At 49.9% G+C, this 22,248-nt stretch overlaps 1 protein-coding gene across 1 annotated transcript; it reads left to right on the forward strand.

The window, feature by feature from the left end:
* Window positions 1-20,454: 20,454 nt before the first annotated feature.
* LOC139831325 (uncharacterized) lies at window positions 20,455-21,725 on the forward strand. Its single transcript, XM_071820622.1, has 4 exons — window positions 20,455-20,514; window positions 20,617-20,985; window positions 21,067-21,364; window positions 21,459-21,725. The coding sequence occupies exons 1-4, from the start codon at window positions 20,455-20,457 to the stop codon at window positions 21,515-21,517; spliced, it is 786 nt and encodes a 261-aa protein (XP_071676723.1). The 3' UTR covers window positions 21,518-21,725.
* The last annotated feature ends 523 nt before the right edge of the window (window positions 21,726-22,248 follow it).

A 22,248-nucleotide genomic window follows, 5' to 3' on the forward strand; every position in this document is an offset into this window, starting at 1 on the left:
TCTGTCTGCCTTGCTCTAGCTTAGCCTACTAGCTCGTCCTCTTGTAGCTTCGGGGAGAGAGAGCCGGGACAATATAAGAAGACAAAATTTGAAAAAGGGACATGTGTTATGTGTATGGTGGATTGGTGGGGCTCCCAGAGGTAAGCCAGCCAGGTACAGCCAACCGTACAAGGTTCATTCAGAAGTACTCCCTCCATCCGCACATTTAGCTTACTAAGAATAATTCGACGAAAAGAAAATGAACAGGGTCTGAAAAATGTGTATTCTGTGATTTGGAGGAGCCAGTGGATCGTTTGCTCATTATGTGTAACTTTGCAAAGCTTATTTGATTGTGTACTTAACCTTTAATATGACACCGCCAACAAATGCTAAAAATATTCTTGGGATTTGGTTAACTGGAATAGATAAGAAAATTAAAGATCGTATTTGAGTGGGGATTTGTGCATTACTTTAGTTAATTTAGATTTTTCGAAATGATGTTGTCTTTAACAACGTGGGATTTGACCAATTTTTTCAGGTTATTCACAAGGCTAAATACTGGATCAACATGTGGTCCTACCTTTTACCCGAAGATCAGCGGGTTCTTATGGATTTTGGATGCACTCTCTAGATGGCAGTCGTTCGGGCTATCTTCAGCCAAGTTGGTTTGCAGCGTGCTAAGAGGACACAAGATTCTTAGTGTAGTTTTGCATTCCTTTTTTCGTTGGCTCATTCATGTCGCCACTTTGGGTTACTAATGAGATGTAAATCTAAATAACTAACTGAAGTTTGAGATTTGTTTTGGTAAATGGCGGTTTGTGTCAGTTTGATATAGAGGGCGAGGCATCCCCCATTTCGAAAAAATTCGCACATTAGCTCTTCCTCAACTTAACTTTTTTTAACTTTGACTATTTTTTTTTAATAAAAAGTAGCAACACCTGCGACACTAAATTAGTATATTATAGAAAATACATTTTAATATGAATCTAGTGCTCCCTCTGATTTATAGTAAGGGTGTGTTTGGTGGCCTGAGTCAGCTCAGAAAATCTCTCCTCATCCCACTTTTCCAACTCAGATTATGTTTGTTAGCTCGGGTGGGACGAGTAAAGCTTAGCCCACATCATACGAATAAGGGCTCCCAGCCTGGCCAGGTTGTGAAGCTCAAATCGAGCTTCACAACCCAACTTGGCTGAGTCCATCCCGCAAGACGCATCGAAAATCCCGCAGCTCACCCCCAGACCCCAGCCCGTCTCTCACATATGCTCCCGCAGGCTCCAACACAACTCTCTCTCCGCTCCCACGCCCCTCCTCTGGCCCCCGGCCCACCGCCGCCCCTAGCCGTCGGCCAACGCCCGCCGCCCGCCGCTGACCCATGGCCATCGTCCTCCGCCGCTCCTCCCATGGCCGCCGTCCTCCTCTGCTCTCCCCTGGACGCATCTCCCCTGCATCCCCTTCCCTCACGCAGGAACCGCCTCGAGCGACCCGTCCGCCCTTCCCTGGACACTCGCCGGCGACCAGACGGCTGGGAATTGGATATCCTCGACCCAGCCGACCACCCACCGCCGTGCAGAAGCCCCCATGGCCGCCGCCGTCCGTCGCGCTTGCCCTGCCCTGTTCTGGTCGCCGCTCGTCGCCGTGTCTCTCCTTCCCTATTCACCGCTCGCCGGCAACCCTCCCCTGGCAGCCGCCCTCTGCTACCCTTTCCATGGCTGCCGACCGCCGCCGCATCTCCGCTGGCCGCCGGCTGGCTCCTCCATGAACGCTTTAGATAAACGGGACTGGATTGCTTTTCTTTTCCTCTTCTCCAGGGTTTTTTTGCAAAATAGCTGGACATCTTTGTAAAACTGCTATGTAATATTCTCAGCTCAGCACAAATGCTACCAAACAACATCTCAAGGAAGAATATCTCAACGTATACGAGCTGCCAAACACATGATAAAATCTCACCTCAACTTGTCTAGGGTCAACATGTTGAGAGGAGATAGACATTCTCTGTTGCCCCGGGCTACCAAACACACCCTAAGTGTCGAGAACTTAGTACAAAAGTTGTACTAACTTAATACTAAAAAAATTATACTTATTATTATGGATCGGAGGGAGTAATATTAATTAGTTCTATAAATATAGCAACTTCTCAATAGCAAGTTGACCAAATTTAATATAACTAGGACCAGCCTCTTTGCTTGTCTTCACCGAAAACTCAATTTAGCTCCCTGATGCATATGATTCCTCTACCAAAAAAAAATATTTTGAAGTGTCGAATTTCTTTTTACAAAGAATTATATAAGCACATCTCTACAATATATGTATGTTCGTCAAGTTTCGCAACATACCGACTACTTTTATGGTCTATGTAAACAGAGAAAACAAATCTTGTGAAAAGTCTTATTTTTAGCACTGGATTTTGTCTTTTCTACGCGCACTCCACACGCATGAAACGACTTTGTGAACGCGTTGCCCGTGAAGATGTATGTGCGAATTTTTTTGTTTCAAATTTTTTTCACATTTCAAAATATGTCTAAGATGCATTTCAAAATAAATGGAGCATATGCTCCCATTTGCCAAAACATCACTCCCGTTCTCGGTCCCATTGTAACCTTTGTTGGACGTGGTTTCGTTCATTTAAAGTCGGGCTCTTTGAGCCTACAGAGAAACTATGTTCCCCCGGTCTCGTTTCAGTATTTTTGGTGGTAAGTCTAGGTTGTTATACTATTTTAGTGGTTGTGGCTTCGTTATCTTCTTGGCGACGTCGTCCTGAAGCTATGTCTGGTCAGGGCCGGCCATATGTTTTTCGGGTCCCTTGGGCGAAGTCGACAAAAGGGTCCCTTATCGATAATTACGCTTCAATGTTTCAAAAAAAAAAAAAGCTTATTCATGCATTTCTAGATGCAAAATCATTGAGAACAATTTCAAGAACCCTAAACTGATTATCTAGCTTTTTTTTTTCCTTTTCGCAGCACCGGACCTGACAATTGTTTTGACATTATAACCCCTACAATGGTGAAAAAATACATTAAATTAAAACCCTAATTTTAAATTAATTTATAAATTAGATGAAAAAATAGACGAGAGATTTAATACTGGACTTACAGAGAGGCATGATGACAGGAAGATCGAGCAAGGCTAGGCGATCGGGAAGAGGCTATCACGCTGAGACGATAGACGAACGATTGGGCAGACAAGAACAAGCGCTAGACAAGAGCAGAACAGCTAAATAGTCAACCGATCATCTTAGACTATTTTGTTTTTTCAATGGAATGGATCGAGGCCTCATGGAAGACATCCTTTTCTACCTAAGCCAGTTCACCCGTTCTTTTTTTTATAGCTCATATAGTACACAAAATCTCTGATTCCGGGCCCCTCCCCGGCCTGGGCCCTAGGCGGCCGCCCATGGCTGCCATGGGTCAGGGCCGGCCCTGTGTCTGGTCAGTCTTGTTTCAGTCGGTGGCAAGGGTAGGTTGTTGTAACCTTACTTATTCTTAATTTGCTATGTAAAAGGTGATCCTCATCACATTATATCGGTTGGACCGCATGGTTTTATTTGTAAAGCGGAAGGAAACCTTGTTTGGAGGGTCAAACTAAGACCAAATTATTTGCGGACTCAAATGGAATAACTTGGATTCTTTGTTCCCAAGTGGACAACTGGATTAAAGGCGACTTTTTTTTTACTACATACATAATTCACCATAACATTAAGATGGTTTGTAGATCGATTAAAAGCGACTTGATTAGCTAGCTGATTGACCACGTGCGGAACCGGCTCCTCTAACGTGCGGGTAAGAAGTCAGAGACTGACTTTGCTTCTTGGAACTGGGGATTCTCCTCCAAAACAATTAAAAAGAAAAGAAAACTCTAGACTCTGCCTCTCCCGAGAAAAAAGAGCAGTTTGCTCCGGCCGTGCCTAGCTCAATCAGCGGCCAGCGCCACTGCTTGACTCGTCGTCGTCCAACGAGCATCGGCGCCCCCGTGCTCGTCGATTTAGCGGCGGTCCGCTGATTCGGCCAAGCCTTGGCTGCCTTGCCGCACGCCTCCGTCGACTCGCCATTGTACGTCTGCGCCGCCGTTGACGACAGTGAATCGCCCGCGTTGCAGCTTGACCCGTCGCCGACGAGCACCGGCGCCCGTGCCCAATGAGTCGTTGGTGCCTACGCTGATTCGCTCATGCCTCGACTGATACGTCCATGCCTCCGTCGACTCGTTGCTGGACTGGAGTCCGCGCCGCCGTCGACAATAGTGAACCGCCCGCACCGCCGCGGCACCTTCGTCGACTTGCCGTGCCGCCAACCGCGCCTTCGTCGCCGACGGCTAGTTGTCCGTGCCGCTGGGCGCGCTTCATGCTTCTGTCGCTGATAGCGCTCCGCACCTTCTCGCCCGCTCTGGAGTTTTATTTTCTTTTTAATTTTTTTTAGAGGAGAATCCCCAGTTCCAAGAAGCAAAGTCAGTCTCTGACTTCTTACCCGCACGTTAGAGGAGCCGGTTCCGCACACGACGGGGTAGCCGGGTAGGAAGGAAGGTTTCCGTGTGGACCAACGCACAGCTTTGAGTCTTTGACAATTCGCCTACCGCGCCGCAGAACGAGAAGATCATCCTAGTCCTAGCTCGTTTATTCCTTCCTTGTGCCTGTGCGTGCGTGTCTTGGGACGAGTTCTTCGTTAGAGATGAAGGATCTTGGTTGACTTTTTTATTTTTTGCCCCGTTTTACTTGGGGATTCTACTATTTGCCCTCTTTTACTTTGGTCTCACCGTTTTGCCATCTTTTACTTTGTCAATTGATAATTGGGAAAAGCTAACGGAAGGCGCCGCACGCGGTGTGCCTCGTGCGACGGATGCGTTGCGATTCGTGTCGCTGCATCTATAGAGAGCCACCGCAACCTCCCTCGCCTTATCCCCACTTGCTCTGCTCCTTTCCACCACACGCAATCCCTTCCCAATTCTTCCTCGTTGAATTCTCCCTCTCTAATGGCGCGACGCAGCACCACGCTGGGAGGTCGCCGGTCATCGTCCGGTGGGGGCGCTCCGGGGGAGCCATCACGCCATGAGGTCGTGGTCGGCGGCGCACCACGAGGGGATGGCGGGATGCGAGCACTAGCCTCGTCGGGGCGGTGGCGTCCGGCGCTAATCCGCGAGCGCGCAGCCAAACGGTTGCGTTCGACCCCGCTTCAAGCTAACTCCTCTACAACAGTGGTCGTGGCTGCTCGCGGGGAGCCGCCTCCCCTAGCGCTGGGCCGTATCTCCCAGGAGCAGCAGCCGCCGGGAGGGCAAGGGTGGTGGTGTTCTATACAGATGCAACAACAATGGTGACGAGATTGGAGCTCCAGGACCACCTGCTACCATTGTCCTAAGAATCGGCTAAACATGGTGAGTGTATTTTTCCCGTGGCATGCCAATTTAGTTTGGGGATAGCTCATACTTGATGATTGTTGATTAATCACATGATAGAGTAGTATCATTTGTGTAATCTGATAACTGACTATTAATCTTATTACTGCCACCGGTAAATAATCTGGTAATTGCATTTTTAAACAACATGGTAAAATAGATGTAAATGTGATTAATCCGGTAGTTGCTACTAGAATAATCTAGCAACTGATTTTAGGAAATTTATAAATATGATAAGATGTGCAGTGCATAACATGGTAGCTGTGAATAATTAATCGGGTAGTTACTTTTATAAAAAATATGGTAATTATAAATATTTAACTGATAATTTTAACTAAGTAACCTTGCAATTATGGCTAATTAATCTGCTAATACTATACAGATAATCTCGAATTGCTTTTTATAAACATCATTTTTCTAATTGCTAAATAAATAACTTGATAACTGTGGCTATTAAATCTGAAAAGTGCTACTGAGATAACCTACGGATGCTTTTTTTTGTGGTGAGTGGTGACCATGACAATATTTTTTTTGCGGGGTGACCATGACAAGTTAATATGGCAATCAACTAAGTTGTTACTAAGATAATATGAGAAGTGGTTTCGCAAAAAAAAAAAGATAATATGAGAAGTGATCTTTTACTTTTTTGTAGGAAATGATGTCAAACGAGCGAGCAAAATGAAGGACGCTAAATTGAAGCCATGTCACGGTTGATTAGAGTCACAACAGTGTTTTCTGATTTTTTTTTGCTACATCTAGAGCAGCCTTTTCATGTAGCATTACTATTATAGTACATTGAGATGCACAAAAGGTTAATGTGCTTGGATATGGACGTGATGGGACCAGCGGACCTTTATTCTGAGCGCAAAGGCATGCAGTGAACCGCGGAACAGAGCAAAGAGAAATCACGTGTTTTTCGGGACGTGGTACAACCGCCGCACGGGTTGATGTTTTGTGCGGCGCCGCCGCGTAGCACAATCCTTCTTTCTTTTCCTCCGATGGTCAAATAAATTGAGATCAGTTCAGGCTCAGGCAGCAAGCGACACACCTGGTCTTGGGCTGAGTGAGGCCAGCAGCGCCAGTACAAGCACGACTCAAGCTCGCACGCGAGGAGTCCATACAGCACGCACATCGATCGTTCATATTCAGAGTTTCAGACTCGTAGGCATGCAAGGCAATGAGCTCCAGCACTTCATGTCCAAACCCAGCCAACCGAGCGCATACACTACAGGAAAATCAGGCGCTGCCGTGCAGCATATCATTGCCGTGAGGCACCGCACGGCAAAGAATTCTTTGCCGTGCGCCGCAATAGGCACGCACGGCAAAGAATATGTGCACGGCAAAGTTACAGGGTGGCGCACGGCAAAGATAAAGAGCACGGCAACCTCACCCATGCCGCACGGCAACGTTCCCTCGCACGGCAAAGTTCCTCAAACGCGCACGGCAAAGAAACCATGACGGCAAAGCCAACAGAGGCCGCACGGCAAAGAAACTGTGCTCGGCAAAGGACTGGGACATTGCCGTGGGCTTCCCTTTGCCGTGCGGCCAGATAAAATGCACGGCAAAGACGCCTTTGCCGTGCACTCCTTCTTTGCCGTGCGCCATACTTCATTTTATTTGTTTTTCTTTCTATTTTATTTCATCTAATACTTATATTTATTTTTTTATTAGTTTTACTTTTTGATGACTATTTATTAGTGTTACTTAAGACAATGTGCAATACAAAATTAGTCTCCATGCTCATCCCCCACAAATATCAGGGTTCCGGTGCTCCGGCGGCCGTCCCCCTCCTTCCCCCCAAAACAGCGGGACGGCGGGTCTACCCCCGTTGATTTCTCCGCGCGAGGGTGCACAATGTACTTTTTCATTCTCTTAGGTTTGTTAGGGTAGGTTTTAGGTCCAGTTGCAAGTTTTGGTTGCATTTCGGTGCTCCGGGGGTCATTCCCCCTAAAAACGGCTGTCTGTGGGCCCCGGATGGTCTACCCCCTAGATTTCTCCGCGCGAGGTTCCACCAATATACCTTTTCATAGGTTTAGGTTTGTTTAGTCCATGGACATATGGAAAACCATGTGTGGCACCCTTTGGCACAGTCTAGCCCCCGATATACCCGCGGCGGGACACTTCACCGTACACGTCCAGGAATCTGTTAAGTGTTATCGCACGAATTTGAGGGATGTCAGAGCGGTGATCCATGCCATGCACCATTTGGTGAATTACACCTAGCATCACACTTTGACACATATCATAGGTCCACATGCAAGGTTTGGTGGGGTTCCGGTGCTCCGGCGGTCGTTCTCCCCTCCTCCCCCCAAAGCAATGGAACGCGTGCCCCTGCGGGTCTACCCCTAGATTTCTCCGCGCGAGGGTGCACCAATGTAACTTTTCATTCTTTTAGGTTTGTTTAGTACATATACACATGGAGAACCAAAGATTGGGACCCTTTGGCACATATACCAAATAGCCTAGAGCCATTATCACACGATCGACGGTGTGCTCTGGTCTCATCGGTTAGGGTTAGGTGTAGGGTTAGGGCTAGGGTTTAGGGGCTAGGGCTAGGGTTTAGGTTAAAGGGTAAGTATTTATGGTTAGGTATAGGTTTAGGGTTTAGGGTTAGGGTTTATGATGCATGGTTCGCAGCTCGGCGTCGTGGTTTAGTGATGTAGAGGGGGTTAGGGGACGTAGCCTCCGGAGTTTAGGGTTGAGGGTTTAGGGGATCTACTTTTGCAGCATTAGACCTTGCATCACACTTTGACACATATCATAGGTCCACATGCAAGGTTTGGTGGGGTTCCGGTGCTCGGCGGTCGTTATCCCCCTCCTTCCCCCAAAACAATGGAGCGCGTGCCCCAGCGGGTCTACCCCCTAGATTTCTCCGCGCGAGGGTGCACCAATGTAACTTTTCATTATTTTAGGTTTGTTTAGTTAATATACACATGGATAACCAAAGATTGGGACCCTTTGGCACATATACCAGCCTAGAGCCATTATCACACGATCGACGGTGTGCCTGGTCTACTGGTTAGGGTTAGGTGTAGGGTTAGGGCTAGGGTTTAGGTTAAAGGGTAAGTATTTATGGTTAGGTTTAGGTTTAGGGTTTAGGGTTAGGGTTAGGGTTTATGATGCATGGTTCATACTCCGGCGTCGTGGTTTAGGGATTTAGAGGGGTTTAGGGCTCGAAGCCTCCCGGTTTAGGGTTTAGGGTTTAGGGGAGCTACTTTTGCACCATTAGACCTTGCACCACACTTTGAAACATATCATAGGTCCACATGCAAGGTTTGGTGGGGTTCCGGTGCTCGGCGGTCGTTATCCCCCTCCTCCCCCAAAACAATGGAACGCGTGCCCGGCGGGTCTACCCCCTAGATTTCTCCGCGCGAGGGTGCACCAATGTAACTTTTCATAGGTTTAGGTTTGTTTAGTCCATGGACATATGGAAAACCATGTGTGGCACCCTTTGGCACAGTCTAGCCCCGATATACCCGCGGCGGGACACTTCGAGCCGTACACGTCCGGGGAATCATTAAGTGTTATCGCCCGAAGGTGAGGAATGTCAGACCGGGGATCCATGCCATGCACCATTTTGTGAATCACACCTAGCATCACACTTTGACACATATCATAGGTCCACATGCAAGGTTTGGTGGGGTTCCGGTGCTCGGCGGTCGTTATCCCCCTCCTCCCCCAAAACAATGGAACGTGTGCCCCGGCGGGTCTACCCCCTAGATTTCTCCGCGCGAGGGTGCACCAATGTAACTTTTCATTCTTTTAGGTTTGTTTAGTACATATACACATGGAGAACCAAAGATTGGGACCCTTTCGCACATATACCAAATAGCCTAGAGCCATTATCACACGATCGACGGTGTGCCTGGTCTACTGGTTAGGGTTAGGTGTAGGGTTAGGGCTAGGGTTTAGGGGCTAGGGCTAGGGTTTAGGTTAAAGGGTAAGTATTTATGGTTAGGTTTAGGTTTAGGGTTTAGGGTTAGGGTTTATGATGCATGGTTCTGCAGCTCCTGGCGTCGTGGTTTAGGGATTTAGAGGGTTTAGGGCTCGAAGCCTCCCAGTTTAGGGTTTAGGGTTTAGGGGAGCTACTTTTGCACCATTAGACCTTGCACCACACTTTGAAACATATAATAGGTCCACATGCAAGGTTTGGTGGAGATCCGGTGATCCGGCGGTCGTTATCCCCCTCCTCCCCCAAAAGCATGGAACGCGTGCCCAGCGGGTCTACCCCCTAGATTTCTCCGCGCGAGGGTGCACCAATGTAACTTTTCATAGGTTTAGGTTTGTTTAGTCCATGGACATATGGAAAACCATGTGTGGCACCCTTTGGCACAGTCTAGCCCCGATATACCTCGCGGCGGGACACTTGACGTACACGTCCGGGAATCATAAGTGTTATCGCCCGAAGGTGAGGAATGTCAGACCGGGATCCATGCCATGCACCATTTTGTGAATCACACCTTGCATCACACTTTGACACATAGAATAGGTCCACATGCAAGGTTTGGTGGGGTTCCGGTGCTCCGGCGGTCGTTATCCCCCTCCTCCCCAAAAGCAATGGAACGTGTGCCCCGGGGTCTACCCCCCTAGATTTCTCCGCGCGAGGGTGCACCAATGTAACTTTTCATTCCTTTATGTTTGTTTAGTACATATACACATGGAGAACCAAAGATTGGGACCCTTTGGCACATATACCAGCAGCTAGAGCCATTATCACACGATCGACGGTGTGCTGGTCTACTGGTTAGGGTTAGGTGTAGGGTTAGGGCTAGGGTTTAGGGGCTAGGGCTAGGGTTTAGGTTAAAGGGTAAGTATTTATGGTTAGGTATAGGTTTAGGGTTTAGGGTTAGGGTTAGGGTTTATGATGCATGGTTCTGCAGCTCCGGCGTCGTGGTTTAGGGATTTAGAGGGGTTTAGGGCTCGAAGCCTCCCCAGTTTAGGGTTTAGGGTTTAGGGGAGCTACTTTTGCACCATTACACCTAGCATCACACTTTGACACATATCATAGGTCCACATGCAAGGTTTGGTGGGGTTCCGGTGCTCCGGCGGTCGTTATCCCCCTCCTCCCCCCAAAACAGCGGAACGTGTGCCCCGGTGGGTCTACCCCCCTAGATTTCTCCGCGCGAGGGTGCACCAATGTAACTTTTCATTCCTTTAGGTTATGATTTAGGGTTAGGGTAAGGTTTAGGGTTAAGGGTTATGGTTAGGGATTTCGGGTTGATCTGCAACTCCCGCGTTAGCAATCGAAGTTGCGTCTACCCCCCTTGATTTTTCCGCGTGAGGTGAACCGGATTGAATCACATATTTATTGAAAAGCATGGGACATATATTATTACATAATACACATTTTGAAAAAACAAGTTTAATATAATTTTTAAATAAAACTTAATGTTATCGATAATTAAAATGGTAAAAATAAAAAATTCTTTGCCGTGCGTAAGCCCACGGCAAAGAACTCTGCCGCACGGCAAAGGGTCCTTTGCCGTGCGCTTCTCCCTTTGCCGTGCGCCATTATACTTTTTTTTTTGTTTTTCTAACTATTTTATTTCATCTACTACTTATATTTATTTTGTTAATTAGTTTTTCTTTTTGATGACTATTTATTACACTATGTGAAATACAAAATTAGTCTCCATGCTCATCCCCCACATATATCAGGGTTCCGGTGCTCCGGCGGCCGTCCCCCTCCTTCCCCCCCAAAACAGCGGGACGGCGGGTCTACCCCCTAGATTTCTCCGCGCGAGGTTCCACCAATATACCTTTTCATAGGTTTAGGTTTGTTTAGTCCATGGACATATGGAAAACCATGTGTGGTACCCTTTGGCACAGTCTAGCCCCCGATATACCCGCGGCGGGACACTTCACCGTACACGTCCGGGAATGCTAAGTGTTATCGCCCGAAGGTGAGGAATGTCGGACCGGGATCCATGCCATGCACCATTTGGTGAATTACACCTAGCACCACACTTTGAAACATAGAATAGGTCCACATGCAAGGTTTGGTGGGGTTAGGTGCTCGGCGGTCGTTATCCCCCTCCTCCCCCCAAAACAAATGGAACGTGTGCCCAGGCGGGTCTACCCCCCTAGATTTCTCCGCGCGAGGGTGCACCAATGTAACTTTTCATTCTTTTAGGTTTGTTTAGTACATATACACATGGAGAACCAAAGATTGGGACCCTTTGGCACATATACCAGCAGCTAGAGCCATTATCACACGATCGACGGTGTGCCTGGTCTACTGGTTAGGGTTAGGTGTAGGGTTAGGGCTAGGGTTTAGGGGCTAGGGCTAGGGTTTAGGTTAAAGGGTAAGTATTTATGGTTAGGTTTAGGTTTAGGGTTTAGGGTTAGGGTTAGGGTTTATGATGCATGGTTCTGCAGCTCCGGCGTCGTGGTTTAGGGATTTAGAGGGGTTTAGGGCTCGAAGCCTCCCCAGTTTAGGGTTTAGGGTTTAGGGGAGCTACTTTTGCACCATTAGACCTTGCACCACACTTTGGAACATATCATAGGTCCACATGCAAGGTTTGGTGGGGTTCCGGTGCTCCGGCGGTCGTTATCCCCCTCCTCCCCCCAAAACAGCGGAACGCGTGCCCCCGCGGGGCTACCCCCCTAGATTTCTCCGCGCGAGGGTGCACCAATGTAACTTTTCATAGGTTTAGGTTTGTTTAGTCCATGGACATATGGAAAACCATGTGTGGCACCCTTTGGCACAGTCCAGCCCCCGATATACCCGCGGCGGGACACTTCAGCGTACACGTCCAGGAATCTGTTAAGTGTTATCGCCCGAAGGTGAGGAATGTCAGACCGGGGATCCATGCCATGCACCATTTTGTGAATCACAACTTGCATCACACTTTGACACATAGAATAGGTCCACATGCAAGGTTTGGTGGGGTTCCGGTGCTCCGGCGGTCGTTATCCCCCTCCTCCCCCCAAAACAGCGGAACGTGTGCCCCAGCGGGTCTACCCCCCTAGATTTCTCCGCGCGAGGGTGCACCAATGTAACTTTTCATTCCTTTATGTTTGTTTAGTACATATACACATGGAGAACCAAAGATTGGGACCCTTTGGCACATATACCAGCAGCTAGAGCCATTATCACACGATCGACGGTGTGCCTGGTCTACTGGTTAGGGTTAGGTGTAGGGTTAGGGCTAGGGTTTAGGGGCTAGGGCTAGGGTTTAGGTTAAAGGGTAAGTATTTATGGTTAGGTATAGGTTTAGGGTTTAGGGTTAGGGTTAGGGTTTATGATGCATGGTTCTGCAGCTCCGGCATCGTGGTTTAGGGATTTAGAGGGGTTTAGGGCTCGAAGCCTCCCCAGTTTAGGGTTTAGGGTTTAGGGGAGCTACTTTTGCACCATTACACCTTGCACCACACTTTGACACATATCATAGGTCCACATGCAAGGTTTGGTGGGGTTCCGGTGTTCCGGCGGTCGTTCTCCTCCTCCTCCCCACAAAACAGCGGTATGCGTGCCCCCGGCGGGTCTACCCCCCTAGATTTCTCCGCGCGACATGCAACAATGTACTTTTTCATTGAAAAGCATGATACATACATTAATAAATAATACACATGTTCAAAAAACAGCTTTAGTATAATTTTGAAATACTACTCAATGTTGTTCATAATTAAAATGGTAAAAAAAAAAAAAATGTTTGCCGTGCGCAAGCGCACGGCAAAGAGGGCTGCCGCACGGCAAAGGGGCTTTGCGCACGGCAAAGTCCTAGCCGCACGGCAAAGCCACCCTGCCGCATGGCAAAGACTTGCGCACGGCAAAGACAACGTACTTGACCTAAATCGAGTCGGTCCCGACCAGGTGAATTGGCTAATCGATCGAGCCGCGCGCTGCCTAGTTCCTCCCCCCACACGCACCGAGCGCCGCCGCCCACCTCCTGCTCCCCCTCTGCCCCTCCGGCCAGCCGCCGGCGCCACCCCCACCGCCCACACAGCCGCCGCCCACCTCCTCTCCCCCTCTGCCCCTCCGGCGAAGCGCGCGAGGACCTCCTCCCCGCCCAAGCCCCCGTGCCCACCGCCGTCGCCTCTACAGGACGCGCCCGCCGAGGATCCCCGCGCGCTCCTCCGCCGCCGCTGGGAGCTCGCCGTCCGTCCTCCACTTCCTCCAGGTGAGCCCCCGCTTCCGCTTAGCCGCCTAGGATTTTGTCGAGCCGGTCCTTGAGCGCGCCAGCCAGCGGCGGGCCGTGGTCGCCGGCACCTTGCGCAGGCGCAGCGGCAGCCCGCAGCGGCAGCCGCAGCGCAGCGGCGCTCAGCAAGTTGCCGGTCCGTGGCGGAAGCCGACGCGCGGGTCTGCCGCCGGCCGCGGTGGGCGGCGATCGGGGACGAGAAGGAGAGCTGAGAGCTGGGTCGGTAGACGGAGGCCCGGCGGAAAATCAGGAGGGAGTTGGTTGCCTCCGAACCCTAGCAGGTGGGACTGGGGAAATGGTCCATGGCGACGTGTACGGGGTGGACTGGAGGGCGGAGGGCGGCGGTGGAGGGTGGATGTGGTTGGGGCGAGAGAAGAGGGCCGGCGTTGGGTAGGCGGCGGCGCTGGTATTGAATGGTAAGAGAGAGAGAGGGGGGGCTGCGGCGTGGAAGGAAGGAAGGAAATAGGGGCGGGCGTCGACGCCGGTGAGGGGCGCGGTCTAGGGTGGCCGGCGAGTGAGGAGGAGCATCAGCGAGCGGCGGCGCGGCGTTGTCGGGGGGATGAAATGGGGGAAAGTGGAAGGGGCCGGCGTTTGGGTAGGGGATGGATTTCCTCTGATTTCGATTTCGATTTTGATTTCTCGGGAGGATGGATTTTTGGTTCACGCACGCTTTTACCCCTGAAGTTTAACCTCCTGTCGCATAGAACCAGCTATTGACGGCATACGCGGGAGTATATGCTCAAATGCAACAATTGTGCAAAAATATGTGTGTAAAATTTCAAATTAAATATTGACCATCTTGGATACGCCTTAGTTGTTACATGTAGATGATATATTGCCTATGCATCTGCTGAAAGCGGTTTTATGACCCTTGTGCCTGTTTTAGCATAGTTGTTTTATGATACGGATATGTTAAAACTAGGCACATATGGTAGATATAAGATAATGTGTCGGAAGGAAATTCTTTATGGTGAAGTAATATTGTTATACCACTATTGTAAAAAATTCTTGTTCACTTGCATGACTATTTTTCTTGTTATGCAGGCGATGCTTCGAGGTGGACACGAGGGGCGGCGTCGCGGGGGTGTTTGACGGGGCGTTTCGGATCTTCTTCGACGATTCTCTCAGAGGGTCGTTGGTCTTCTTCGCCGGCTGTCGGTCACGCTTCGAGGGTGAGAATCCGTTCGCCTCTCTTGTACCTAGGTTTTTCTTTATGTCTAGATCACCAAGTCTGTCGCGATACCCAGGCGTCTCTTCCCGACCGTAAGGGTTACGCGGATAAATATGCATTAGTGGTCTCGCATATTATGAACCTTAACTCTTACGGCATTTATCGGGACAGCCGGCGGATGCGTAGTTGGGTACGTTCTCCGTGCTCTACCCCGATCCGAGACAGGATTTCGGTAGCGCCTCCCCGTTGTTCTCCGGATGCACACCCCTCTCGGCTTTTTGCCGAGACGTGTATCGGGAGAGCAGCGGGGAGGTGCTGCCGAAATTCTGTCTCGGATCGGGGTAGAGCTGGGAGAACGTACTCAATCTACGGATCCGGCGGCTGCTAGGAGCCCACCTAGTAGAGTTTCAGGTTGATGCACGCGTAAAATAAATAAATATATGATGCATTTATTTCCTATTTGATATATAAATGCTATGTTCGTCTGTTTTGTTGCTGATTAGAGGATGGATAATCGTGGCTGGATGTACGATGGCAGAATCAGTCAGTGGAACTATACTGATGAATGGGGAGAAAAGACCGAGCAGTTTGTGGATAGGGCATTTGCCATCCCTAGCAGACCTATAAGTGTTTGGTGCCCTTGTAGTAAGTGCGCTAACCGAAAGGCACAGGACAAGGAAACTATGAGTATGCACCTGATCAAGTTTGGGTTCACACCGTCCTACAGGATTTGGACTTACCATGGAGAAAAGGCAAAGAAACGTGCTAGGAAGGAGGTGCGGCAGATTCAACCTAGGGGGGAATATGACACTGGTTTTGATAGGTGCTTAGAAAACTTGGCTAATGGTAATGTGTCTGAAAGCTCTCATGTAGAGGTGGAGACACCTCAGGATGCGGAGACAAGTGAGGACCCGGAGGAAAACACAAAGGAGTACTATGAGGCTCTGTTTGCTTCGCAGAAACCCCTACATGAAAATACAGAGGTTACCCAACTAGATGCCATCGCTCGCCTTATGGCCTTGAAGTGCCATAGGAACTTGTGCAGAGATGGGTTCGATGAACTTCTGGTCATCGTAGGCAGCCTTACGCCGAAAGGGCACCTCTTGCCGCAAAACTTCTACTATTCGACCAAATTGCTCGGTGACCTTAAGATGTCATCTCAGCGAGATACACGCTTGTCCAAAGGGATGCATGCTATTCAGAGAGGAGCACGCCGACACAAATTATTGCATCAAATGCAATTCCTCTAGGTACTTTGAGGTAGACCACAATGGTGATGGTCAGAAGAGGCAAACCACGGTTGCCAAGAATATCCTCCGCTATCTTCCGGTTCTACCGAGGATCCGGTGGCTCTTCATGACCGAGGATACCGCCCACAGATGAGGTGGGCCGTGGAAGGAAACAGATACACCGACAAGATGATACATCCGTCGGATGGTACCGCATGGAAGAACTTTGTGAAGAAATTTCCATTGAAAGCAGGTGACCCGAGGAGCGTAGCGATTGCGATATCAACCGATGGGTTCAATCCATATGGTATGTCGGCTGCAGTATACGATTTGTTGGCCAGTGTTTGTTATTCCCATGAACCTCCCCTCGGCGTCTCGCATGAGATCAGAGAACATGTTTGTGTCGATGATAATCCCAGGGCCCAAATACCCGGGCAAGAACATGAATGTGTACTGGAACCGCTGGTGGATGACTTGGTTCGTGGCTGGGAAGGTCGCGGGATCCGAACATATGACGCATCAAAGAAGGAGTACTTCGATATGTATGTGTGGTACCACACGTCCCCGCATGACCCGGCCAAAGACGTGCTTTGTTCTGCGGGTGGTGTACACATGGGAAGTGGCCTTGCCCACGCAAGTGCATGTGCCGTGACTTTCTTCTGGCTAAACAAGGGAGGCAAGTATTCATGCTTTGATGAAGCTCGACAGTTCCTTGAGCGGAGGCATGCATACAGGAGTGATGTAAAGAGTTTCAAGAAAGGCCGTGTTGTCCGTGGCCCGAAGCCAATTCCGAAGACCGGAACGGAAATCAAGGCCGAGTTAGATGCTCTTCAGCCTAGCCACGATGGGAATGGTTTCTTAGGATATGGGGAGACACACCAATGGACTCACAAGCCGTGCTTATGGAAGCTCCCTTACTTTGAGTTTCTCGAGCTCCCGCATAACATTGATGTAATGCACACCGAGAAGAATATCAGTGAAGCCATTTGGAGCACGATTGTGGACACTGAGAAGACGAAGGATAACATAAAGGCTCGAATTGATCAAGAAAGGTGGTGTGATAGGCCGGAGTTGAACATGCAGCCACCTAATGGTGCCAAAAAACTTGGACTAAGCCACACGCTCCGTTCTGCCTCACAAAGGCCCAAAAAGGGAGGTCTTCCAATGGATGAAGGACTCCTTGTTTTTCCCCGATGGGTTCGCAGCCAAGCTGGATGAGGGGCCCGAACATTGAAACGCTCGCGAGTACAAGGACTGAAGAGTCATGACTACCACATATGGCTTGAGCGGATAATGCCGGTGATGATTCGAGGCTATGTCCCCGAGAAGACTTGGCGAGTGCTAGCGAGGTTGAGTTTTTTCTTCCGCCGATTTGTGCTAGGGAGTTAGACACTAAAGTGATTGAGAAGCTGGATGAAGAGGCACCCGTGTTGCTTTGCGATCCGGAGAAGATCTTTCCTCCAGGGTTTTTTAATCCGATGCAACACATGATCCCGCACCTCGCGGAGGAGTGCTTAAAGGGGGCCCGAATTGGGGCCGTTGGCAGCTTGGTCCCGAGAGAGAAACACAAAAGCTTCGTCAAATGACCGGCAATAAATGCAAGATCGAAGCATCCATAGCCGAGGCAGTCCCGAACGTGGAGGTGGCAAACTTCACCACTAAGCACTATGATCCCAACATTCCCACAAAGCACAACCCGGTCCTCCGTTTAAATGCCGCCAACAATGAAGAAGTACCCAAGCTTAGCATCTTCGTGGGGCTTGGTGGCAAGTCAAGTGGCTCGAAGCCGTACGTAACGGACCTACCTGAGCGGACCTTGATCCACTCGTATGTCTTAAACACCATGGTCGAAGTGAAGCCGTACATCGAGTAAGTGCGAACCATTTAATTATTCGCAAACGTTCACTCGTATGTTCGTGGCTAACTCTTCCTCTTTTCATCGGTATAGGAAATTCAAGGCTATACATTGGAAGAATACCCACAGGGAGCCTACCCCGGAAGAATCCAAGCAAATTTTCGATAAGGGAGGCGGTTTCGGTTTCAAGTAGCTGGTTTTGTAATTTGGTACTATTCTATCCAAATTAGCTAGCACTTCCTACATTTATCGGTCATTTCTCGTTCTAAACTTCTTGTGCTAAACTTGTAGGCAAGAACTGACAAAGAGATGAAGTCAGAGCTAAGAAAAATTGCTAGGGGCTTTGACCATTCCGTAGAAGCGTTCAACTCCTATGACGTGAACGGGTATCGCTTCTGCACTCCATCAATACACAACAAGCCGGCCCAACGCGAAGACAATAAATAGTGGGGTGGTATGTCAAGGTGATGATGGGCTCCATTACTATGGAAGAGTCGAGGGTATATACGAGCTGAATTACGGGTTTCACAAAGGGCTAAATCCCGTCGTCTTCAAATGCCATTGGTTTGACCCACGTCGGGTGAGACGGGATCCTGAAATTGGGTTGGTCGAAGTTGAAAGGAACTCCATTTATAAGGGAGAGGATGTGTACATCTTGGCAACCCAGGCCTTTCAAGTATTCTATCTCCCATACGCGTGCAGAAACCCGACAAAACGTCTACATGGATGGGATGTTGTGATGACGGTGCCTTCACGCAATAGGCCGCCCCCGCCAAACAAGGACGATTACCGCCGCGTAGACCCCACAGCAAGGAGTGTCGAGTTTTATCAGGAAGAAGGGCTCCCCGGCCATTTCACAATCGGCTTGCCGACTATCGATGACATGGTCGTAGACGATGAACAAGAAGACGCGGGCATGGATGGAGACAATGCAGAAGATGAAGCTGAGGATGTCTGTGCCCCGGAAGACCTGAGTTTGCTCGAGGCGTTCAAAGCAGGGATTGACCTCGATGCAGATGGACCACCTCCAGGTTTCATTGATGATTATTGGTTCGCCGAGCCTGATGACGATGAGGAGACACGCGGTCCAATCACGGATGGCGACACAGGAGTGCTACTGATCTATGTAGTATTAATTGTGAGGCTAGCCTATTTGTAATAACTCCGTGTAATAGAGATTGTCTAGCTAGGTTATTTGTAAGAACTCCGTGCTATGTTTGAGAGAACTCTATGGTAGCTATTTGTTGCTTCCACTAATTAATTAATGTTCATCCTTTTGCATTATTTGTTGCTTTCATTAATGTTCATCTACTTATATTTCTGTTGCTTTCACTAATATTTATCTCTTTACAATATTGCGTACTAATAAACCACTCTCTTCATTTGTGTTTGCAGGTGATTGAAGCATGCCGCCAAAAAAAAGGGGTGGCGGTCTTAAAAAGAAGCTCAAGGACTTGGTAGGTGTAGGGACTTCGAGGCGGGCCCCCCCACCTAGCCCCCCTCCTAGCCCCCCTCCTGTCGCTCCCACAGGGCGGCCGCGTAGGAAGAATGCGACGCGGGTACTCACTCCTAGTCCTAGCCCCCCTCCCGCAGCCGATGATGATGACGAGGAGGAGGAGGTGGGTGGGGAGGACCAGGAGGAGGAGGTGGGTGGGGAGGACCAGGAGGAGGAGGGGGGTGGGGAGGACCAGGAGGAGGAGGGGGACGAGGAGGACCTCTCGGAGGATGAGGGGTTGGGGAACTTAGTGTTCGATCCTGATCCAAGCCTAGAGTGGTGTGAGCCGGAGGATTACCGATGCGTTCCAGCTTTGGAGAGGCTGAGGCCACGTGATAGGAAGCCATATCGGCGTGGGATAACACAGCTCCCCTCGCTGAGAAGCTGGCGCTACAGGCACGTTGTTCTTGTGCCCTATGGAAGGAGGTACATGTTATTTTTTGGCATTTCGTTATCGCAATTTTGTCATTATCAAAATTATTATCACATACATATTGATGTTGTCGTTTCATGGTGCAGCTCGTTCCAGTTTGAAGACCCGACGCAGAGACCGCCACGTGGGTACTCGAACATCCTTGGGGGCCTACTTAGGTGGTATTTCCCTGGGATAGTCAACTTCCCTACTGGTGGCTGCGACGTAGCTTGGAGGTGGGCGCACTACAGCCTCGCGGAAGATCCTCTTGGCCGCGGCACCGCGGCGGATATGGTTGTTGCCAAATTCTGGGTACGTGACTTTTGACTTCTTACCATTCATACACTCTCCTTGGTTCACAATAATTGCACTAATGCCCCTTGTTTTACCTATGTGCATGGTTGCAGAAATACTTCAAGAGGGCCGAGGGCAAGGAGAATGCGTGCGATGATGTCCTACACCAGCTTGCAAGGAAGAGGGTGACTGGCATGCACTACGAGGCACGTATTCAATGCGTCCGCGACTGGCACGCCGACCGCTTCGTCCACATGAGTAAGGAGGACGCTCGCGACACGCTCATGCAGCCGTGGCAGTACTTGCAGGTATTTGCATTTATGTGTTATTGATTTCTTTATCGCCATGTAGTTTATTTTACCATAATGGGTTTATCTTGTGCATGTAGAACCCTCCTCAGTACGTCGGCAACGACGATAGGTGCTTTCGTGCGATGGTCATGTGGTGGACATGCCCCCGCACCTCAAGAAGCACGAGGAGGGCAAGGCGAAGCGGGCGAGAGATGCGAGGTGGATCGCATATCCAAGGCAGCATCCCCATCTCTCTTCACCTGCAGAAGGAGGTGAGCAAATTAATGGTTCCTTCATTCTTTGAATTCATGTTATATATTTGTTAACTCCGCAAGGGTGTGTCACTTCACTCAATTACATGTTCTCTTTTGCAGGAAGTCAGGACAGGAGCGAAGCCTAACGTCTTTGCCGTGCTAAAGAAGATGAAGCAAAGGAAGACGCCTGATCCTGAGACGGGGTCCTTGTGGGTTAACCCGCAATCCGAGACCCAGTGCACGGCGTATGTCTCCAAGTTCAAGCAGAAGCACGGCGAGGACGCCAATCCAGAGGCCGAGGACTTTGACCCTGAGGTCGCGGTGCTTGCGGGAGAAGGCTTGAAGCATGGCCGCCTATGGTTTGGTGACGGGTGCGTCGACCCAGCGAGGGTTCCCTCTCTCCGCCAGATCCGTCGTGGTCGTAAGAGCGGCCAGCCTGAGGTAGAGCCCCGGCCACGGGCTTCGGATCTAGCTGTCGAGCGGTTACGGGTATGTTCTTCCTCGGGTCTCTACATTTCCTTTACATGCTTTCCATTGAAATGTTAATGACATCGCGGCAACACAACGTAGGAGGAGATGGCAGCGAAGGAGCAGGCGGCCCAGGAGCAAAGGGCGCAGATGGAGCAGCAGATTCTGCAGTACCAGCAGCAGCAGACACAGATGATGCAGCAGATGCAACAGCAGCAGCAGATGATGCAGCAGCAGCAGGCACAGATGAGCTGGCTCATGAGCCAGACGGCTCTGTCTTCTCCACCGGGGAGTCTTCCTCCTCCACCTTACTCCATGTGGATGCCGCCACCGCCCACTCAGACCCCGGGGACACCTATCACCGTCAACAACATGAACATCATCCGGAGCATGAACCTCGGTGAGTCCTCCTACGCTTGTGCCCAACCCGCTACTTGTGCTTGTTCAAGTGTTCAATATGCAAATGCATGTTCATTCCATCAACCTTCTTATAGATTTTATGTCACAAGGCAATGACAATGAGGCCGGCGGAAGTGGAGGAGGACAAGGTTGATGGCATGGTCTTCGTGCACTTTGTCGGATTGTATGCTTGTAATGGATTGTAATATTGGACATTGCACTATGGACTCTATGTAACTTGTGTGGATGGACTATGGACTCTATGTAATGCATGAATATGTGTGTTTGATGTATTTGTGGTGTTCCCGTAGTGTTTGGTGATGTTATGTTGAAGATTATATGAGTATATGCTTTATTGTCAATTGCTATATTTGAAATGCAGGGAATAAGCAAAAAAAAGCAAAAAAATGAAAAAAAACAGGGCCCTTTGCCGTGCGTGTGCACACGGCAAAGGACATTTGGTCACTTTGCCGTGTGCACACGCACGGCAAAGGGGCCACGTGGCGGCAGCCTGTAGACCTGGGAGGTCCTGGGGGGTGTGCTGCAAAGCACTTTGCCGTGCGAGGCGGCGCACGGCAAAGCGTGCGCACGGCACAGAGCAGCCGCACGGCAACGTATGCGCGCACGGCAAAGTGTTGGCCGCACGGCAACGTACGCGCGCACGGCAAAGCATCCAGCGCACGGCAACGCAGTGCCGCACGGCACAGACTTTGGCGCACGGCAGAGAACTGAGCGCACGGCAGAGGGCTTTGCCGTGCAAAACGAGCACGCGCACGGCAACGTTGGCTTTGCCGTCGCTACCTTTGCCGGGCAAACTTTACCGTGCGCACGCGCACGGCAAAGCCTTTGCCGTGCGTATAGGTGTCTTTGCCGTGCAAAGTGGCG

This window comes from Lolium perenne, chromosome 5, assembly GCF_019359855.2.
Source record: "Lolium perenne isolate Kyuss_39 chromosome 5, Kyuss_2.0, whole genome shotgun sequence".
Taxonomy (NCBI): Eukaryota; Viridiplantae; Streptophyta; class Magnoliopsida; order Poales; family Poaceae; genus Lolium; species Lolium perenne.